Source organism: Dermochelys coriacea, chromosome 13 (genome assembly GCF_009764565.3).
Source record: "Dermochelys coriacea isolate rDerCor1 chromosome 13, rDerCor1.pri.v4, whole genome shotgun sequence".
Lineage (NCBI taxonomy): Eukaryota > Metazoa > Chordata > Testudines > Dermochelyidae > Dermochelys > Dermochelys coriacea.
Window position 1 is genome coordinate 4,870,531 of NC_050080.1, and position 18,183 is coordinate 4,888,713.

General features: G+C 51.9%; 1 protein-coding gene across 1 annotated transcript in view; it reads left to right on the forward strand.

The window, feature by feature from the left end:
• Positions 1-14,025: 14,025 nt before the first annotated feature.
• PRPF6 (pre-mRNA processing factor 6) overlaps positions 14,026-18,183 on the forward strand; it is a 34,016-nt gene continuing 29,858 nt past the window's right edge. Inside the window, exons 1-4 of the mRNA XM_038369547.2 lie at positions 14,026-14,257; positions 16,148-16,313; positions 16,965-17,083; positions 17,801-17,879. Of these exons, the coding sequence (XP_038225475.1) occupies positions 14,076-14,257; positions 16,148-16,313; positions 16,965-17,083; positions 17,801-17,879 (546 nt within the window). The 5' untranslated portion in view covers positions 14,026-14,075. The remainder of the gene's footprint in view (positions 14,258-16,147; positions 16,314-16,964; positions 17,084-17,800; positions 17,880-18,183) is intronic.

The window sequence follows — 18,183 nt, forward strand, 5'->3', positions numbered from 1 at the left end:
GAACTCTGTGCTACCAATGAATGGCCCCCTTGAAAAACAAATCTGTTAATAATGCCCCACCCCACATACTCAGCACAGGTCTATGCAACACAGCTCTGTTCTACACTACAGGATTACTTCGGTTTAACTACGTATATAAGGTGCAGCTGCGCCGATGCAAGTTTCTAGTGTAGAGAAGCCCACACTGCTTGAAACACTAGTGGACACTTGGAGCTTTGTTTGCGCTCGCGCTCCCACTTGCCGGCCCAAAAGAGCAGTAGCAACAGTGGGAAATTGAAGAAAAAAAGATTAGACCTAGTGTAGACAAGGTCCTGGCTTCCTCAGTCAAAACATCCCCTTGTCGTGGCGGATGCAGCATCTGCACAGTTTGCCAAGTGTCCTGGGGCCTTTGGGGATGAAAGGTGCTGCATGTGCAATAGGGATCTTTGCAGGTCTGGGCCTAGGAAGGCTGCTGACCCCTTCTGTAACATACTGAGGGGATGTGTATGTGTGTAACACACTGTGTATGTGAGAGAGTGTGCTGATGTAGTGAGCTGGGTTAAATCCTTGTTGAAACTGATGGGTGTGCACATGCCCTTCATTTAAAACCTGTCAAAGACAGTTAAGGGACCCTACCTAAAACAATCTATAATGGAGTCTGCTCAGAAATTAACATCACATAGGCAGAGGGCTCCACTGGGCCAGTGTGTGTTTGTGTGTAAAAGACAAGCTGAAGATGGGGTGCAAACATGAAACTGAGAGAGACTTAAAGGCAGAGCAAGAAAGCCACGGAGCAGCCTCGAAGCATGATGTGGCCCTGGAAGAAGTCCAAAAAGAGGCTTTGGGGCACACATGCTGGATGAATGAAGTTTGGGCTTGTACGCAAAAAAGCTATCCCCTGGTTTTGGTTCCTCCTGGTAAGAAGTAGAACCTTGTACATACCTTGTAAATAAACAAAATTGCATCAAAGAAAATATCAAACTCCATCGTCAATTTCTGCTCCCAACTGGAATAACCTACAACGTCCTGACTAGCCATTCAGGTCAAAATGGGGGTAACAGTATATAAATAATGCATTGTGTGTGTATGTATATAATGCACTATGTGTGCCTGTGTGTATGTAATGCTGGGTGTTCACGTGCATATCACCGTGTGAATGCATGGGTAATTATTGTGTGTGCATGTGTGTAACACACTGTATATACGTGTTTGTATCTAACACTCTGTGTGCATATGTAACACACTCCACATGTGTATGTGCATATGTAACACACTGTGTATGTGTCTACGTATGTAACACTGTGTATGTAGGTGTGTGTATGTCTGTAACACTGTGTGTGTATGCAACATACTCTCTGTATGTCTATGTACGTAATATTATGAGTCTGTCTGTAGCATGTCTGTAATACTATATGTGAGCTGTAGCTCACGAAAGCTTATGATCAAATAAATTTGTTAGTCTCTAAGGTGCCACAAGTCCTCCTTTTCTTTTTGTAATACTGTATGTAACACTGTGTATGTCTGTGTGCATGAAAAACAGTGTAACATACCATATGGGTGTATGTCTATATATCACACTCTGTGTGTGTCTGTGTGTAACACGCTCTGTGGGTATATATCTATGTATGTGACATATATAACGTATGTATATGTAACACGCATTGCATGTGTCTGGGTATGTAACACACACTGTGTATGTGTAATGTGGGTATATATCTATGAATGTAACACACTGTGTGTATGTGTAACACTGTCAGTGTATGTCTATGAATGTAACACACTGTATGTGTAACATTGTGTGTGTGTGTATGTAACACACGATGTGTGTGTAACATTGTGTGTATATGTAACACACAGGGTGTGTGTGTAACACTGTGGGTGTATGTCTATCAATGTGACACACTGTGTGTGTGTTTAACATTGTGTGTGTATGTAACACACGGTGTGTATGTGTGTGTAACACTAAGTGTATGTCTATGGTAATGTGACACTCAGTGTGTGTGTGACATGGTGGATGTATGACTATGAATGTCACACTGTGCATGTGTTTGTGTGTGTGACACTGTGGGTGTATGTCTATGGTAATGTGACACACTCTGTGTGTGTGTGTGTGACACTGTGGGTATATGTCTATGGTAATGTGACACACTGTGTCTGTGTGTGTGACACTGTGGGTGTATGTCTATGGTAATGTGACACACTGTGTGTGTGTGTGTGGTGTGTGTGACACTGTGGGTGTATGTCTATGGTAATGTGACACACTCTGTGTGTGTGTGGTGTGTGTGACACTGTGGGTGTATGTCTATGGTAATGTGACACACTGTGTGTGTGTGACACTGTGGGTGTATGTCTATGGTAATGTGACACTGTGTGTGTGTGTGTGAGACGCTGTGGGTGTATGTCTATGGTAATGTGACACACTGTGTGTGTGTGAGACACTGGGTGTATGTCTATGGTAATGTGACACACTCTGTGTGTGTGTGTGTGTGACGCTGTGGGTGTATGTCTATGGTAATGTGACACTGTGTGTGTGTGTGTGTGTGTGTGTGACACTGTGGGTGTAGGTCTATGGTAATGTGACACACTCTGGGGGTGTGTGGTGTGTGTGACAATGTGGGTGTATGTCTATGGTAATGTGACACTGTGTGTGTGTGTGTGACACTGTGGGTGTAGGTCTATGGTCATGTGACACACTCTGGGTGTGTGTGTGTGAGATGCTGTGGGTGTACGTCTATGGTCATGTGACACACTCTGGGTGTGTGTGTGTGTGACACTGTGGGTGTAGGTCTATGGTCATGTGACACACTCTGGGTGTGTGTGTGTGTGTGAGACACTGTGGGTGTAGGTCTATGATCATGTGACACACTCTGGGGGTGTGTGGTGTGTGTGACACTGTGGGTGTAGGTCTATGGTAATGTGACACTGTGTGTGTGTGTGTGTGTGTGACACTGTGGGTGTATGTCTATCGTAATGTGACACACTCTGTGTGTGTGTGACGCTGTGGGTGTATGTCTATGGTAATGTGACACTGTGTGTGTGTGTGTGTGTGACACTGTGGGTGTATGTCTATGGTAATGTGACACACTCTGGGGGTGTGTGGTGTGTGTGACACTGGGTGTATGTCTATGGTAATGTGACACTGTGTGTGTGTGTGACACTGTGGGTGTAGGTCTATGGTCATGTGACACACTCTGTGTGTGTGTGTGTGACACTGTGGGTGTATGTCTATGGTAATGTGACACTGTGTGTGTGTGTGTGTGTGACAATGTGGGTGTATGTCTATGGTAATGTGACACACTCTGGGGGTGTGTGGTGTGTGTAACACTGGGTGTATGTCTATGGTAATGTGACACTGTGTGTGTGTGTGACACTGTGGGTGTAGGTCTATGGTCATGTGACACACTCTGTGTGTGTGTGTGTGACACTGTGGGTGTATGTCTATGGTAATGTGACACTCTGTGTGTGTGTGTGTGTGTGTGACACTGTGGGTGTAGGTCTATGGTAATGTGACACTCTGTGTGTGTGTGTGTGTGTGTGACACTGTGGGTGTAGGTCTATGGTCATGTGACACACTCTGTGTGTGTGTGTGTGAGACGCTGTGGGTGTAGGTCTATGGTCATGTGACACACTCTGGGGGTGTGTGTGTGTGACACTGTGGGTGTAGGTCTATGGTCATGTGACACACTCTGGGTGTGTGTGTGTGAGACGCTGTGGGTGTAGGTCTATGGTCATGTGACACACCCTGGGTGTGTGAGACGCTGTGGGTGTAGGTCTATGGTCATGTGACACACTCTGGGTGTGTGTGTGTGTGTGTTTGATGCTGTGGGTGTATGTCTATGGTAATGTGACACTCTGTGTGTGTGTGTGTGTGAGACGCTGTGGGTGTAGGTCTATGGCCATGTGACACACTCAGGGTGTGTGTGTGTGTGTGACACTGTGGGTGTAGGTCTATGGTCATGTGACACACTCTGGGTGTGTGTGTGTGTGAGACACTGTGGGTGTAGGTCTATGATCATGTGACACACTCTGGGGGTGTGTGGTGTGTGTGACACTGTGGGTGTATGTCTATGGTAATGTGACACACTCTGTGTGTGTGTGACGCTGTGGGTGTATGTCTATGGTAATGTGACACTGTGTGTGTGTGTGTGTGTGACACTGTGGGTGTATGTCTATGGTAATGTGACACACTCTGGGGGTGTGTGGTGTGTGTGACACTGGGTGTATGTCTATGGTAATGTGACACTGTGTGTGTGTGTGACACTGTGGGTGTAGGTCTATGGTCATGTGACACACTGTGTGTGTGTGTGTGACACTGTGGGTGTATGTCTATGGTAATGTGACACTGTGTGTGTGTGTGTGTGTGTGTGTGACAATGTGGGTGTATGTCTATGGTAATGTGACACACTCTGGGGGTGTGTGGTGTGTGTGACACTGGGTGTATGTCTATGGTAATGTGACACTGTGTGTGTGTGTGACACTGTGGGTGTAGGTCTATGGTCATGTGACACACTCTGTGTGTGTGTGTGTGACACTGTGGGTGTATGTCTATGGTAATGTGACACACTCTGGGGGTGTGTGGTGTGTGTGACACTGTGGGTGTATGTCTATGGTAATGTGACACTCTGTGTGTGTGTGTGTGTGTGTGACACTGTGGGTGTAGGTCTATGGTAATGTGACACACTCTGTGTGTGTGTGTGTGAGACGCTGTGGGTGTAGGTCTATGGTCATGTGACACACTCTGGGGGTGTGTGTGTGTGACACTGTGGGTGTAGGTCTATGGTAATGTGACACACTCTGTGTGTGTGTGTGTGTGTGTGTGTGTTTGACGCTGTGGGTGTATGTCTATGGTAATGTGACACTGTGTGTGTGTGTGAGACGCTGTGGGTGTAGGTCTATGGCCATGTGACACACTCGGGGTGTGTGTGTGTGTGACACTGTGGGTGTAGGTCTATGGCCATGTGACACACTCGGGGTGTGTGTGTGTGAGACGCTGTGGGTGTAGGTCTATGGCCATGTGACACACTCGGGGGTGTGTGTGTGTGTGAGACGCTGTGGGTGTAGGTCTATGGCCATGTGACACACTCGGGGGGATGTGTGTGAGACGCTGTGGGTGTAGGTCTATGGCCATGTGACACACTCTGGGTGTGTGTGTGTGAGACGCTGTGGGTGTAGGTCTATGGCCATGTGACACACTCGGGGGTGTGTGTGTGTGTGAGACGCTGTGGGTGTAGGTCTATGGCCATGTGACACACTCAGGGGGGTGTGGTGTGTGTGACACTGGGTGTATGTCTATGGTAATGTGACACTGTGTGTGTGTGTGACACTTTGGGTGTAGGTCTATGGTCATGTGACACACTCTGTGTGTGTGTGTGACACTGTGGGTGTATGTCTATGGTAATGTGACACTGTCTGTGTGTGTGTGTGACACTGTGGGTGTCAGAGTATGAACAAGAGGCTACTAGGCAGCTCTCCAACACCACTTTCTACAAGCCATTACCCTCTGATCCCACTGAGAGTTACCAAAAGAAACTACAGCATTTGCTCAAGAAACTCCCTGAAAAAGCACAAGAACAAATCCGCACAGACACACCCCTGGAGCCAGGACCTGGGGTATTCTATCTGCTACCCAAGATCCATAAACCTGGAAATCCTGGACGCCCCATCATCTCAGGCATTGGCACCCTGACAGCAGGATTGTCTGGCTATGTAGACTCCCTCCTCAGGCCCTTCGTTACCAGCACTCCCAGCTATCTTCGAGACACCACCGATTTCCTGAGGAAACTACAGTCCATTGGTGATCTTCCTAAAAACACCATCCTAGCCACTATGGATGTAGAAGCCTCTACACCGACATTCCACACCAAGATGGACTACAAGCCGTCAGGAACAGTATCCCCGATACTGTCACGGCTAACCTGGTGGCAGAACTTTGTGACTTTGTCCTGACCCATAACTATTTCACATTTGGTGACAATGTATACCTTCAAATCAGCGGCACTGCGATGGGTACCCGCATGGCCCCACAGTATGCCAACATTTTTATGGCTGACTTAGAACAACGCTTCCTCAGCTCTCGTTCCCTAATGCCCCTACTCTACTTGCGCTACATTGATGACATCTTCATCATCTGGACCCATGGAAAAGAAGCTCTTGAGGAATTCCACCATGATTTCAACAATTTCCATCCCACCATCAACCTCAGCCTGGACCAGTCCACACAAGAGATCCACTTCCTGGACACTACGGTGCTAATAAGCGATGGTCACATAAACACCACCCTATATCGGAAACCTACTGACCGCTATTCCTACCTACATGCCTCTAGCTTTCATCCAGATCATACCACTCGATCCATTGTCTACAGCCAAGCCCTACGATATAACCGCATTTGCTCCAACCCCTCAGACAGAGACAAACACCTACAAGATCTCTATCATGCATTCCTACAACTACAGTACCCACCTGCTGAAGTGAAGAAACAGATTGACAGAGCCAGAAGAGTACCCAGAAGTCACCTACTACAGGACAGGCCCAACAAAGAAAACAACAGAACGCCACTAGCCATCACCTTCAGCCCCCAACTAAAACCCCTCCAACGCATCATCAAGGATCTACAACCTATCCTGAAGGACGAGCCATCGCTCTCTCAGATCTTGGGAGACAGACCAGTCCTTGCTTACAGACAGCCCCCCAATCTGAAGCAAATACTCACCAGCAACCACACACCACACAACAGAACCACTAACCCAGGAACCTATCCTTGCAACAAAGCCCGTTGCCAACTCTGTCCACATATCTATTCAGGGGATACCATCATAGGGCCTAATCACATCAGCCACACTATCAGAGGCTCGTTCACCTGCGCATCTACCAATGTGATATATGCCATCATGTGCCAGCAATGCCCCTCTGCCATGTACATTGGCCAAACTGGACAGTCTCTACGTAAAAGAATGAATGGACACAAATCAGACGTCAAGAATTATAACATTCAAAAACCAGTTGGAGAACACTTCAATCTCTCTGGTCACTCGATCACAGACCTAAGAGTGGCTATACTTCAACAAAAAAGCTTCAAAAACAGACTCCAACGAGAGACTGCTGAATTGGAATTAATTTGCAAACTGGATACAATTAACTTAGGCTTGAATAGAGACTGGGAATGGATGAGTCATTACACAAAGTAAAACTATTTCCCCATGGTATTTCTCCCTCCCACCCCACCCCCCACTGTTCCTCTGATATTCTTGTTAACTGCTGGAATTAGCCTACCTGCTTGTCACCATGAAAGGTTTTTCCTCCTTCCCCCCCCTGCTGTTGGTGATGGCTTATCTTAAGTGATCACTCTCCTTACAGTGTGTATGATAAACCCATTGTTTCATGTTCTCTGTGTGTGTGTATATAAATCTCTCCTCTGTTTTTTCCACCAAATGCATCCGATGAAGTGAGCTGTAGCTCACGAAAGCTTATGCTCTAATAAATTTGTTAGTCTCTAAGGTGCCACAAGTACTCCTTTTCTTTCTGTGTGTGTGTGTGTGTGTGTGTGAGACGCTGTGGGTGTAGGTCTATGGCCATGTGACACACTCGGGGTGTGTGTGTGTGTGACACTGTGGGTGTAGGTCTATGGCCATGTGACACACTCGGGGTGTGTGTGTGTGAGACGCTGTGGGTGTAGGTCTATGGCCATGTGACACACTCGGGGGTGTGTGTGTGTGTGAGACGCTGTGGGTGTAGGTCTATGGCCATGTGACACACTCGGGGGGGTGTGGTGTGTGTGACACACTCGGGGGGGTGTGGTGTGGTGTGTGTGACACACTCGGGGGGGTGTGGTGTGTGTGACACACTCGGGGAGGTGTGGTGTGGTGTGTGTGACACACTCAGGGGTGTGTGGTGTGTGTGTGTGACGCTGTGGGTGTAGGTCTATGGCCATGTGACACACTCGGGGGGGTGTGGTGTGGTGTGTGTGACACACTCGAGGGGTGTGGTGTGTGTGACACACTCGGGGGTGTGTGGTGTGGTGTGTGTGACACACTCGGGGGTGTGTGGTGTGTGTGTGTGACGCTGTGGGTGTAGGTCTATGGCCATGTGACACACTCGGGGGGGTGTGGTGTGGTGTGTTGTGTGTGACACACTCGGGGGTGTGTGGTGTGTGTGTGTGACGCTGTGGGTGTAGGTCTATGGTCATGTGACACACTCGGGGGGGTGTGGTGTGTGTGACACACTCAGGGGGTGTGGTGTGGTGTGGTGTGTGTGACACACTCGGGGGGTGTGGTGTGTGTGTGAGACGCTGTGGGTGTAGGTCTATGGCCATGTGACACAGTCGGGGGGGTGTGGTGTGGTGTGTGTGACACACTCGGGGGTGTGGTGTGGTGTGGTGTGTGTGACACACTCGGGGGTGAGGTGTGGTGTGTGTGACACACTCGGGGGGTGTGGTGTGGTGTGGTGTGTGTGACACACTCGGGGGTGTGGTGTGGTGTGTGTGACACACTCGGGGGTGTGGTGTGGTGTGGTGTGTGTGAGACACTCGGGGGGTGTGGTGTGTGTGACACACTCGGGGGTGTGGTGTGGTGTGGTGTGTGTGACACACTCGGGGGTGTGGTGTGGTGTGTGTGACACACTCGGGGGGTGTGGTGTGTGTGACACACTCGGGGGTGTGGTGTGGTGTGGTGTGTGTGACACACTCGGGGGGTGTGGTGTGTGTGTGACGCTGTGGGTGTAGGTCTATGGCCATGTGACACACTCGGGGGTGTGGTGTGGTGTGTGTGACACACTCGGGGGTGTGGTGTGGTGTGTGTGACACACTCGGGGGTGTGGTGTGGTGTGGTGTGTGTGACACACTCGGGGGGTGTGGTGTGTGGTGTGTGTGACACACTCGGGGGGTGTGGTGTGGTGTGTGTGACACACTCGGGGGGTGTGTGGTGTGGTGTGTGTGACACACTCGGGGGGTGTGGTGTGGTGTGTGTGACACACTCGGGGGTGTGGTGTGGTGTGTGTGACACACTCGGGGGGTGTGGTGTGTGTGACACACTCGGGGGTGTGGTGTGGTGTGGTGTGTGTGACACACTCGGGGGTGTGGTGTGGTGTGTGTGACACACTCGGGGGGGTGTGGTGTGGTGTGGTGTGTGTGACACACTCGGGGGTGTGGTGTGTGTGACACACTCGGGGGTGTGGTGTGGTGTGGTGTGTGTGACACACTCGGGGGGTGTGGTGTGTGTGTGAGACGCTGTGGGTGTAGGTCTATGGCCATGTGACACAGTCGGGGGGGTGTGGTGTGGTGTGTGTGACACACTCGGGGGTGTGGTTTGGTGTGTGTGACACACTCGGGGGGGTGTGGTGTGGTGTGGTGTGTGTGACACACTCGGGGGGGTGTGGTGTGGTGTGTGTGACACACTCGGGGGGTGTGGTGTGGTGTGTGTGACACACTCGGGGGGGAGTGGTGTGGTGTGGTGTGTGTGACACACTCGGGGGTGTGGTGTGGTGTGTGTGACACACTCGGGGGGGTGTGGTGTGTGTGACACACTCGGGGGTGTGGTGTGGTGTGGTGTGTGTGACACACTCGGGGGGTGTGGTGTGTGTGTGAGACGCTGTGGGTGTAGGTCTATGGCCATGTGACACAGTCGGGGGGGTGTGGTGTGGTGTGTGTGACACACTCGGGGGTGTGGTGTGGTGTGTGTGACACACTCGGGGGGGTGTGGTGTGGTGTGGTGTGTGTGACACACTCGGGGGGGTGTGGTGTGGTGTGTGTGACACACTCGGGGGTGTGGTGTGGTGTGTGTGACACACTCGGGGGGGTGTGGTGTGGTGTGGTGTGTGTGACACACTCGGGGGTGTGGTGTGGTGTGTGTGACACACTCGGGGGGGTGTGGTGTGTGTGACACACTCGGGGGTGTGGTGTGGTGTGGTGTGTGTGACACACTCGGGGGGTGTGGTGTGTGTGTGAGACGCTGTGGGTGTAGGTCTATGGCCATGTGACACAGTCGGGGGGGTGTGGTGTGGTGTGTGTGACACACTCGGGGGTGTGGTGTGGTGTGTGTGACACACTCGGGGGGGTGTGGTGTGGTGTGGTGTGTGTGACACACTCGGGGGGGTGTGGTGTGTGTGACACACTCGGGGGTGTGGTGTGGTGTGGTGTGTGTGACACACTCGGGGGTGTGGTGTGTGTGTGAGACGCTGTGGGTGTAGGTCTATGGCCATGTGACACAGTCGGGGGGTGTGGTGTGGTGTGTGTGACACACTCGGGGGTGTGGTGTGGTGTGTGTGACACACTCGGGGGGGTGTGGTGTGGTGTGGTGTGTGTGACACACTCGGGGGGGTGTGGTGTGGTGTGTGTGACACACTCGGGGGTGTGGTGTGGTGTGTGTGACACACTCGGGGGGGTGTGGTGTGGTGTGGTGTGTGTGACACACTCGGGGGTGTGGTGTGGTGTGTGTGACACACTCGGGGGGGTGTGGTGTGTGTGACACACTCGGGGGTGTGGTGTGGTGTGGTGTGTGTGACACACTCGGGGGGTGTGGTGTGTGTGTGAGACGCTGTGGGTGTAGGTCTATGGCCATGTGACACAGTCGGGGGGGTGTGGTGTGGTGTGTGTGACACACTCGGGGGTGTGGTGTGGTGTGTGTGACACACTCGGGGGGTGTGGTGTGGTGTGGTGTGTGTGACACACTCGGGGGGTGTGGTGTGGTGTGTGTGACACACTCGGGGGTGTGGTGTGGTGTGTGTGACACACTCGGGGGGGTGTGGTGTGGTGTGGTGTGTGTGACACACTCGGGGGTGTGGTGTGGTGTGGTGTGTGTGACACACTCGGGGGTGTGGTGTGGTGTGGTGTGTGTGACACACTCGGGGGTGTGGTGTGGTGTGGTGTGGTGTGGTGTGTGTGACACACTCGGGGTGTGGTGTGGTGTGTGTGACACACTCGGGGGTGTGGTGGGGTGTGGTGTGGTGTGGTGTGTGTGACACACTCGGGGGGTGTGGTGTGGTGTGTGTGACACACTCGGGGGTGTGGTGTGGTGTGGTGTGTGTGACACACTCGGGGGTGTGGTGTGGTGTGGTGTGTGTGACACACTCGGGGGTGTGGTGTGTGTGACACACTCGGGGGTGTGGTGTGGTGTGTGTGACACACTCGGGGGTGTGGTGTGGTGTGGTGTGTGTGACACACTCGGGGGTGTGGTGTGGTGTGGTGTGTGTGACACACTCGGGGGTGGTGGTGTGTGACACACTCGGGGGTGTGGTGTGGTGTGTGTGACACACTCGGGGGTGTGGTGTGTGTGACACACTCGGGGGTGTGGTGTGGTGTGGTGTGTGTGACACACTCGGGGGTGTGGTGTGGTGTGGTGTGGTGTGTGTGACACACTCGGGGGTGTGGTGTGGTGTGTGTGACACACTCGGGGTGTGTGGTGTGGTGTGGTGTGTGTGACACACTCGGGGGTGTGTGGTGTGGTGTGGTGTGTGTGACACACTCGGGGGTGTGGTGTGTGTGACACACTCGGGGGTGTGGTGTGTGTGGTGTGACACACTCGGGGGTGTGGTGTGGTGTGGTGTGTGTGACACACTCGGGGGTGTGGTGTGGTGTGGTGTGGTGTGGTGTGTGTGACACACTCGGGGGTGTGGTGTGGTGTGGGTGTGTGACACACTCGGGGGTGTGTGGGTGTGTGTGACACACTCGGGGTGTGGTGTGTGTGACACACTCGGGGGTGTGGTGTGTGTGTGTGACACACTCGGGGGTGTGGTGTGGTGTGGGGTGTGTGACACACTCGGGGGTGTGGTGTGTGTGACACACTCGGGGGTGTGGTGTGTGTGTGACACACTCGGGGGGGGGTGGGTGTGGTGTGTGTGACACACTCGGGGGGTGGTGTGTGTGACACACTCGGGGGTGTGGTGTGGTGTGGTGTGTGTGACACACTCGGGGGTGTGGTGTGGTGTGTGTGACACACTCGGGGGTGTGGTGTGGTGTGGTGTGTGTGACACACTCGGGGGTGTGGTGTGTGTGACACACTCGGGGGTGTGGTGTGCGTGACACACTCGGGGGTGTGGTGTGTGTGACACACTCGGGGGTGTGGTGTGGTGTGGTGTGTGTGACACACTCGGGGGTGTGGTGTGGTGTGGTGTGGTGTGTGTGACACACTCGGGGGTGTGGTGTGGTGTGTGACACACTCGGGGGTGTGGTGTGGTGTGGTGTGTGTGACACTCGGGGGTGTGGTGTGGTGTGGTGTGGTGTGGTGTGTGTGACACACTCGGGGGTGTGGTGTGGTGTGTGTGACACACTCGGGGGTGTGGTGTGGTGTGGTGTGTGTGACACACTCGGGGGTGTGGTGGTGTGGTGTGGTGTGGTGTGTGTGACACAATCGGGGTGTGGTGTGGTGTGGTGTGTGTGACACACTCGGGGGTGTGGTGTGGTGTGTGTGACACACTCGGGGGTGTGGTGTGGTGTGGTGTGGTGTGGTGTGTGTGACACACTCGGGGGTGTGGTGTGGTGTGGTGTGTGTGACACACTCGGGGGTGTGGTGTGTGTGACACACTCGGGGGGTGTGGTGTGGTGTGGTGTGTGTGACACACTCGGGGGGGTGGTGTGTGTGACACACTCGGGGGGGTGTGGTGTGGTGTGGTGTGTGTGACACACTCGGGGGTGTGGTGTGGTGTGTGTGACACACTCGGGGGTGTGGTGTGGTGTGGTGTGTGTGACACACTCGGGGGTGTGGTGTGGTGTGGTGTGTGTGACACACTCGGGGGTGTGGGTGTGGTGTGTGTGACACACTCGGGGGTGTGGGTGTGTGTCCACTCGGGGGTGTGGTGTGGTGTGGTGTGTGTGACACACTCGGGGGTGTGGTGTGGTGTGGTGTGGTGTGTGTGACACACTCGGGGGTGTGGTGTGGTGTGTGTGACACACTCGGGGGTGTGGTGTGGTGTGTGTGACACACTCGGGGGTGTGGTGTGGTGTGGTGTGTGTGACACACTCGGGGGTGTGGTGTGTGTGACACACTCGGGGGTGTGGTGTGGTGTGTGTGACACACTCGGGGGTGTGGTGTGGTGTGGTGTGTGTGACACACTCGGGGGTGTGGTGTGGTGTGGTGTGGTGTGGTGTGTGTGACACACTCGGGGGTGTGGTGTGGTGTGGTGTGTGTGACACACTCGGGGGTGTGGTGTGGTGTGTGTGACACACTCGGGGGTGTGGTGTGTGTGACACACTCGGGGGTGTGGTGTGGTGTGTGTGACACACTCGGGGGTGTGGTGTGGTGTGGTGTGTGTGACACACTCGGGGGTGTGGTGTGTGTGACACACTCGGGGGGGTGTGGTGTGGTGTGGTGTGTGTGACACACTCGGGGGGGTGGTGTGTGTGACACACTCGGGGGGGTGTGGTGTGGTGTGGTGTGTGTGACACACTCGGGGGGGTGGTGTGTGTGACACACTCGGGGGTGTGGTGTGGTGTGTGTGACACACTCGGGGGGTGTGGTGTGGTGTGGTGTGTGTGACACACTCGGGGGTGTGGTGTGGTGTGGTGTGTGTGACACACTCGGGGGTGTGGTGTGTGTGACACACTCGGGGGTGTGGTGTGGTGTGGTGTGTGTGACACACTCGGGGGTGTGGTGTGTGTGACACACTCGGGGGTGTGGTGTGGTGTGTGTGACACACTCGGGGGGGTGTGGTGTGGTGTGGTGTGTGTGACACACTCGGGGGGTGTGGTGTGGTGTGTGTGACACACTCGGGGGTGTGGTGTGTGTGACACACTCGGGGGTGTGGTGTGGTGTGTGTGACACACTCGGGGGTGTGGTGTGGTGTGGTGTGTGTGACACACTCGGGGGTGTGGTGTGTGTGACACACTCGGGGGTGTGGTGTGTGTGACACACTCGGGGGGGGTGTGGTGTGGTGTGGTGTGTGTGACACACTCGGGGGGGTGGTGTGTGTGACACACTCGGGGGGGTGTGGTGTGGTGTGGTGTGTGTGACACACTCGGGGGGGTGGTGTGTGTGACACACTCGGGGGTGTGGTGTGGTGTGTGTGACACACACCCGGCCTGTGGAGCGACACAGAGCCCGCCCCGCCGGGCCCTTCCGGCCGCGCTGCTCGCCTGGGTAGCGCCGCCCCTCGCTCGGCTCCGCGACATGGCGGCCCCCGGCGCCTCGGCCTCCGCTTCCGCCGCGGCGCCCCCCGGGGGCTCCAACCCGGCCGGGCCCGGCGGGGCCTCGGGCCTCACCGCCTCCATCACCGGCACCATGAACAAGAAGAAGAAGCCGTTCCTGGGCATGCCGGCGCCGCTGGGCTACGTGCCGGGCCTGGGCCGCGGGTGAGCGAGAGGCGGCCTGGCCCCCCCCCCGCCGTCGCCGGGGTCCCCCCCCCCAGTCCCTCCCCCGAGCCGGGACGCTCCGGGCTCAGCGTCCCCATTTCCCGCCCTCGACTCATGTGTACGTGCCCCCCCCCCGCCATGCTGCGTGGGCGAGCAGGCGCGGCCCCCCCCCGTGCGGATGGGGGGCGCTGGGGCCGCCCGGCGTGGGTCCCAGCCCCAGCCCCACTGAGGCCAAAGACAGCCCCTCTCCTGGCACCTTAAGTCTTGTCCACATGAGAAAGTTGTACCCTGGGGTGAATTTAAACCGATTTAAATAGTGGACCTACTCCACTTCCAGGAGCGGCGGTAGAAGTCCTCCCGCTCTAAACCGGGCGGTTGGGTTGGGGTAACTACCTCGCTCGGGGTGGATTTGCGTCGGAAATGTCTACACCATGGTTGCTAGGCTACCTTGCTCGCAGGGGTTGAAAAATCCAGGCTCCCGAGTGACCCAGTTAAACTGACTGTAGGCTGCGCTTCTGTCAACCTAGCTACCGCTTCCCCCGGGGAGGTGGATTACCTGAAGCGGTGTAGCTAGCCTCTTCCCGGCGGTGTTTTAAGTGTAGACCAGCCCTAAATCAGTTTAAATTCACATCCTCAGTTAAACTGGTGCAACTTTCCCATGTGGGCAAGGCCTTAGGAGCTCAGTGTGAGAAACTAATGCAGTTAAAGAGCCTTGGGAGAGTGGGGAAAGGCTAGGGACAGGGGACTTAGGGCTTCCGAGCAGCCAACAGTCTGCCCTCGGTCTTACATATTTTTAAAAAGGCGGTGGACCTGGAGGAGTGGCAGTGTTGGGATAATAGCTGGTGGGGAAACAGGGAACAGGGCTGTATAACCTGGGTCCATCCTGCATAAAACTGTCTTTTTAAGAGGACAGTTGTTCCTGCATGATATCCTATCATTTAACTATGGAGGCCAGGTAACATACCTGTGAATTACAAGTTGGTTCGAAATGATCTGAAGCAAAAAGGATGAAATTCAATAAGGACAAATGCAAGTACTCCAGTTAGGAAGGAACAATCAGTTGCACAGATACAAAATGGGAAACAACTGCCTAGGAGGGAGTACTGCGGAAAGGGATCTGGGGGTCATAGTGGATCACAAGCTAAATATGAGTTGTCAGTGTAATGTTGTTGCAAAAAAAAAAAAAGCAAACATCCTTCTGGGATGTATTAGCAGGAGTGTTGTAAGCAAGACGTGAGAAGGAATTCTTCCACTCTACTCTGCGCTGATTAGGCCTCAGCTGGAATATTGTGTCCAGTTCTGGGTGCCACAGTTCAGGAAAGATGTGGACAAATTGGAGAAAGTCCAAAGAAGAGCAGCAAAAATGATTAAAGGTCTAGAAAACATGACCTATGAAGGAAGATTGAAAAAATTGGGTTTGTTTAGTCTGGAAAAGAGAAGACTGAGAGAGGACATGATAATAGTTTTCAAGTACGTAAAAGGTTGTTACAAGGAGGAGGGAGAAAAATTGTTCTCCTTAACCTCTGAGGATAGGACAAGAAGTAATGTTTTTAAATTGCAGCGAGGGAGGTTTAGGTTTGACATTAGGAAAAACTTCCTAACTGTCAGAGTGGTTGAGCACTGGAATAAATTGCCTAGGGAGATTGTGGAATCTTCATCTTTGGAAATTTTTAAGAGCAGGTTAGACAAGCACCTGTCAGGAATGGTCTAGATAATACTTAGTCCTGCCATGAGTGCAGGGGACTGGACTAGATGATCTCTCGAGGCCCTTCCAGTCCTATGATTCTAAGGTTTGTAATGGCTCACTTTCAGAGTGATTAAAACACACATCTGTATATTGTAGCACTATTGCTATTAGGCTAAATGGTGGCTACTGGTCTCTCAATATAGTGCCACGGGTTTTACCACCCGTTCTGATATTGGCCCAGCTCGAGATGCCAACGACCCAGTGGATGATCGTCATGCTCCACCAGGGAAGAGAACTGTTGGGGACCAGATGAAGAAAAACCAGGCCGATGATGATGATGAAGATCTGAATGACACCAATTATGATGAGGTGATGCAACTGTAGCATTCCTGTTAGCTTTTTCCTCCTGGCTGAGGGAGGGGTCTATAATTCTGCTCCCCATTACCCCTGCACACACATACACGCATACTAACCAACCCCCTTAATCATGGCAGATCTACAGTAGACGAGGAAAGGGCAGAGGTCCTTGTAGAGTCACTTAACATTACATTTTGTTTGTATAGATGCCACAGTGTTGTTTTGTTTTGATGTTTGTCTATTATGGTTTAATTGTCCATACCATGCCCTGAGTATCTTGGGAGGGATGTATAAATAAAACATTAGTCTCGGTACTTTGTGGGATGCATCTTTCATCTGCCTCCAGAAGTGAAATCTGAGCTCTGTTGCCCTTTGACGTGTCATTATTTTTATTTGGACTGTATAGTCTCTTGAGTTAAACCAGGCAAAATTGAAGGAAATGGTTTTTCCTTATGGGAATTTTTATTTACCAAAAAGTTTTGCTGTTGAAATTCATACAGTTTGGGCAAGGGAAGGGTTGCTTTTATTTAGGGTTGTGTTAGATGGATGCTCTTGTTAGAAGTGGCTTGCTGAGGTCTTTTCCTTATCCTGAATGATGTTGATAACTGTGCTAGATATATAATAGCATCTTTAAACTGAAGTTATTGGTTTTAAAATTCTCAGTTTAACGGCTATGCTGGGAGCCTGTTCTCAAGTGGTCCGTACGAAAAAGACGATGAGGAAGCTGATGCTATTTATGCAGCTTTGGATAAGAGAATGGATGAACGGCGTAAAGAGAGAAGGTATAATTATTGCACTGTCAAGAGAGGCGTTATTTGCTGATTTTAGTGGGAGGTGGGTCTAGGAGTCAGAACTTATGACTTCCGTTTCCAGCTCTTCCACTATCTCAATTTGTGTTCTTGGGCAAATCTCTAAAGGAAAAATTTTCAAAAGCAGCCACTGATTTTGGGTAGCCAATGTGAGAGATGGTGGGTCTGATTTTCAGAAGTGCTTGGCTTTTTGCATGACACCTTGAACAGATGTTAATACTGACTAGCTTTTATAGCATGTGGTTGAAGTGGCTGAGGTTTGGTGATTTAGAGATATGCTAATCCAAAACTAATATAATTGAACTTAAATGCATCATACAACAAGTGAGATATTGTTAGAAAAGTCTTCTGATCTGGATATTTTGTATGTTTATTAACAAACGTTACTAAAAACAGAGTATTTTATCAGATCCATAGGGAGCTGGGATTAAGACTAAACCTGGATGCAAAGTTCAATTTTTATTCTATAGTATTATTGCTTGAGGATCCTGAAATATGCCTTATTTGACTAGATATTTAATATTGTTCTATAAGTAGATAAATAACTTCAACTTGCTATATGCAGTATGTTAACAGTTTTCTGATATAGGCTTATGCCTTAAGAGCTCTGACCAAACAGGTTTCTTCTATTATAATGGTACTAGATTTAGAGTTTCTGTGAGCTTGACTTCAGCACTCTTTATTTTCTAGAGAGCAACGGGAGAAAGAGGAGATTGAAAAGTACCGTATGGAACGTCCCAAAATTCAGCAGCAGTTCTCAGATTTAAAAGTAAGGAGATAACTGTCCTACGCATTATGAAGAAAATAGCCCATGTGAAGAGATGGACGTGACTTTGGGCATTTATTTGCACAGTTCCTATTCTATATTATTTTGTTAAGAATGTTATGCATGTCCCCTGCCTTAAGACTAGAATTGCTTTCCATTGAATAATAGACAAGAATGGGTATGAAGGTAGTAGCTAGTGATGCAGAAACCCATTTGGGGCTGATAATGTCTTAAGTATTGTAGTATGATTTTCAGCAAATGGTTTGGGATTGTTGTTTTTCTTTTTTTTTTACTGGTCAGTATTGAT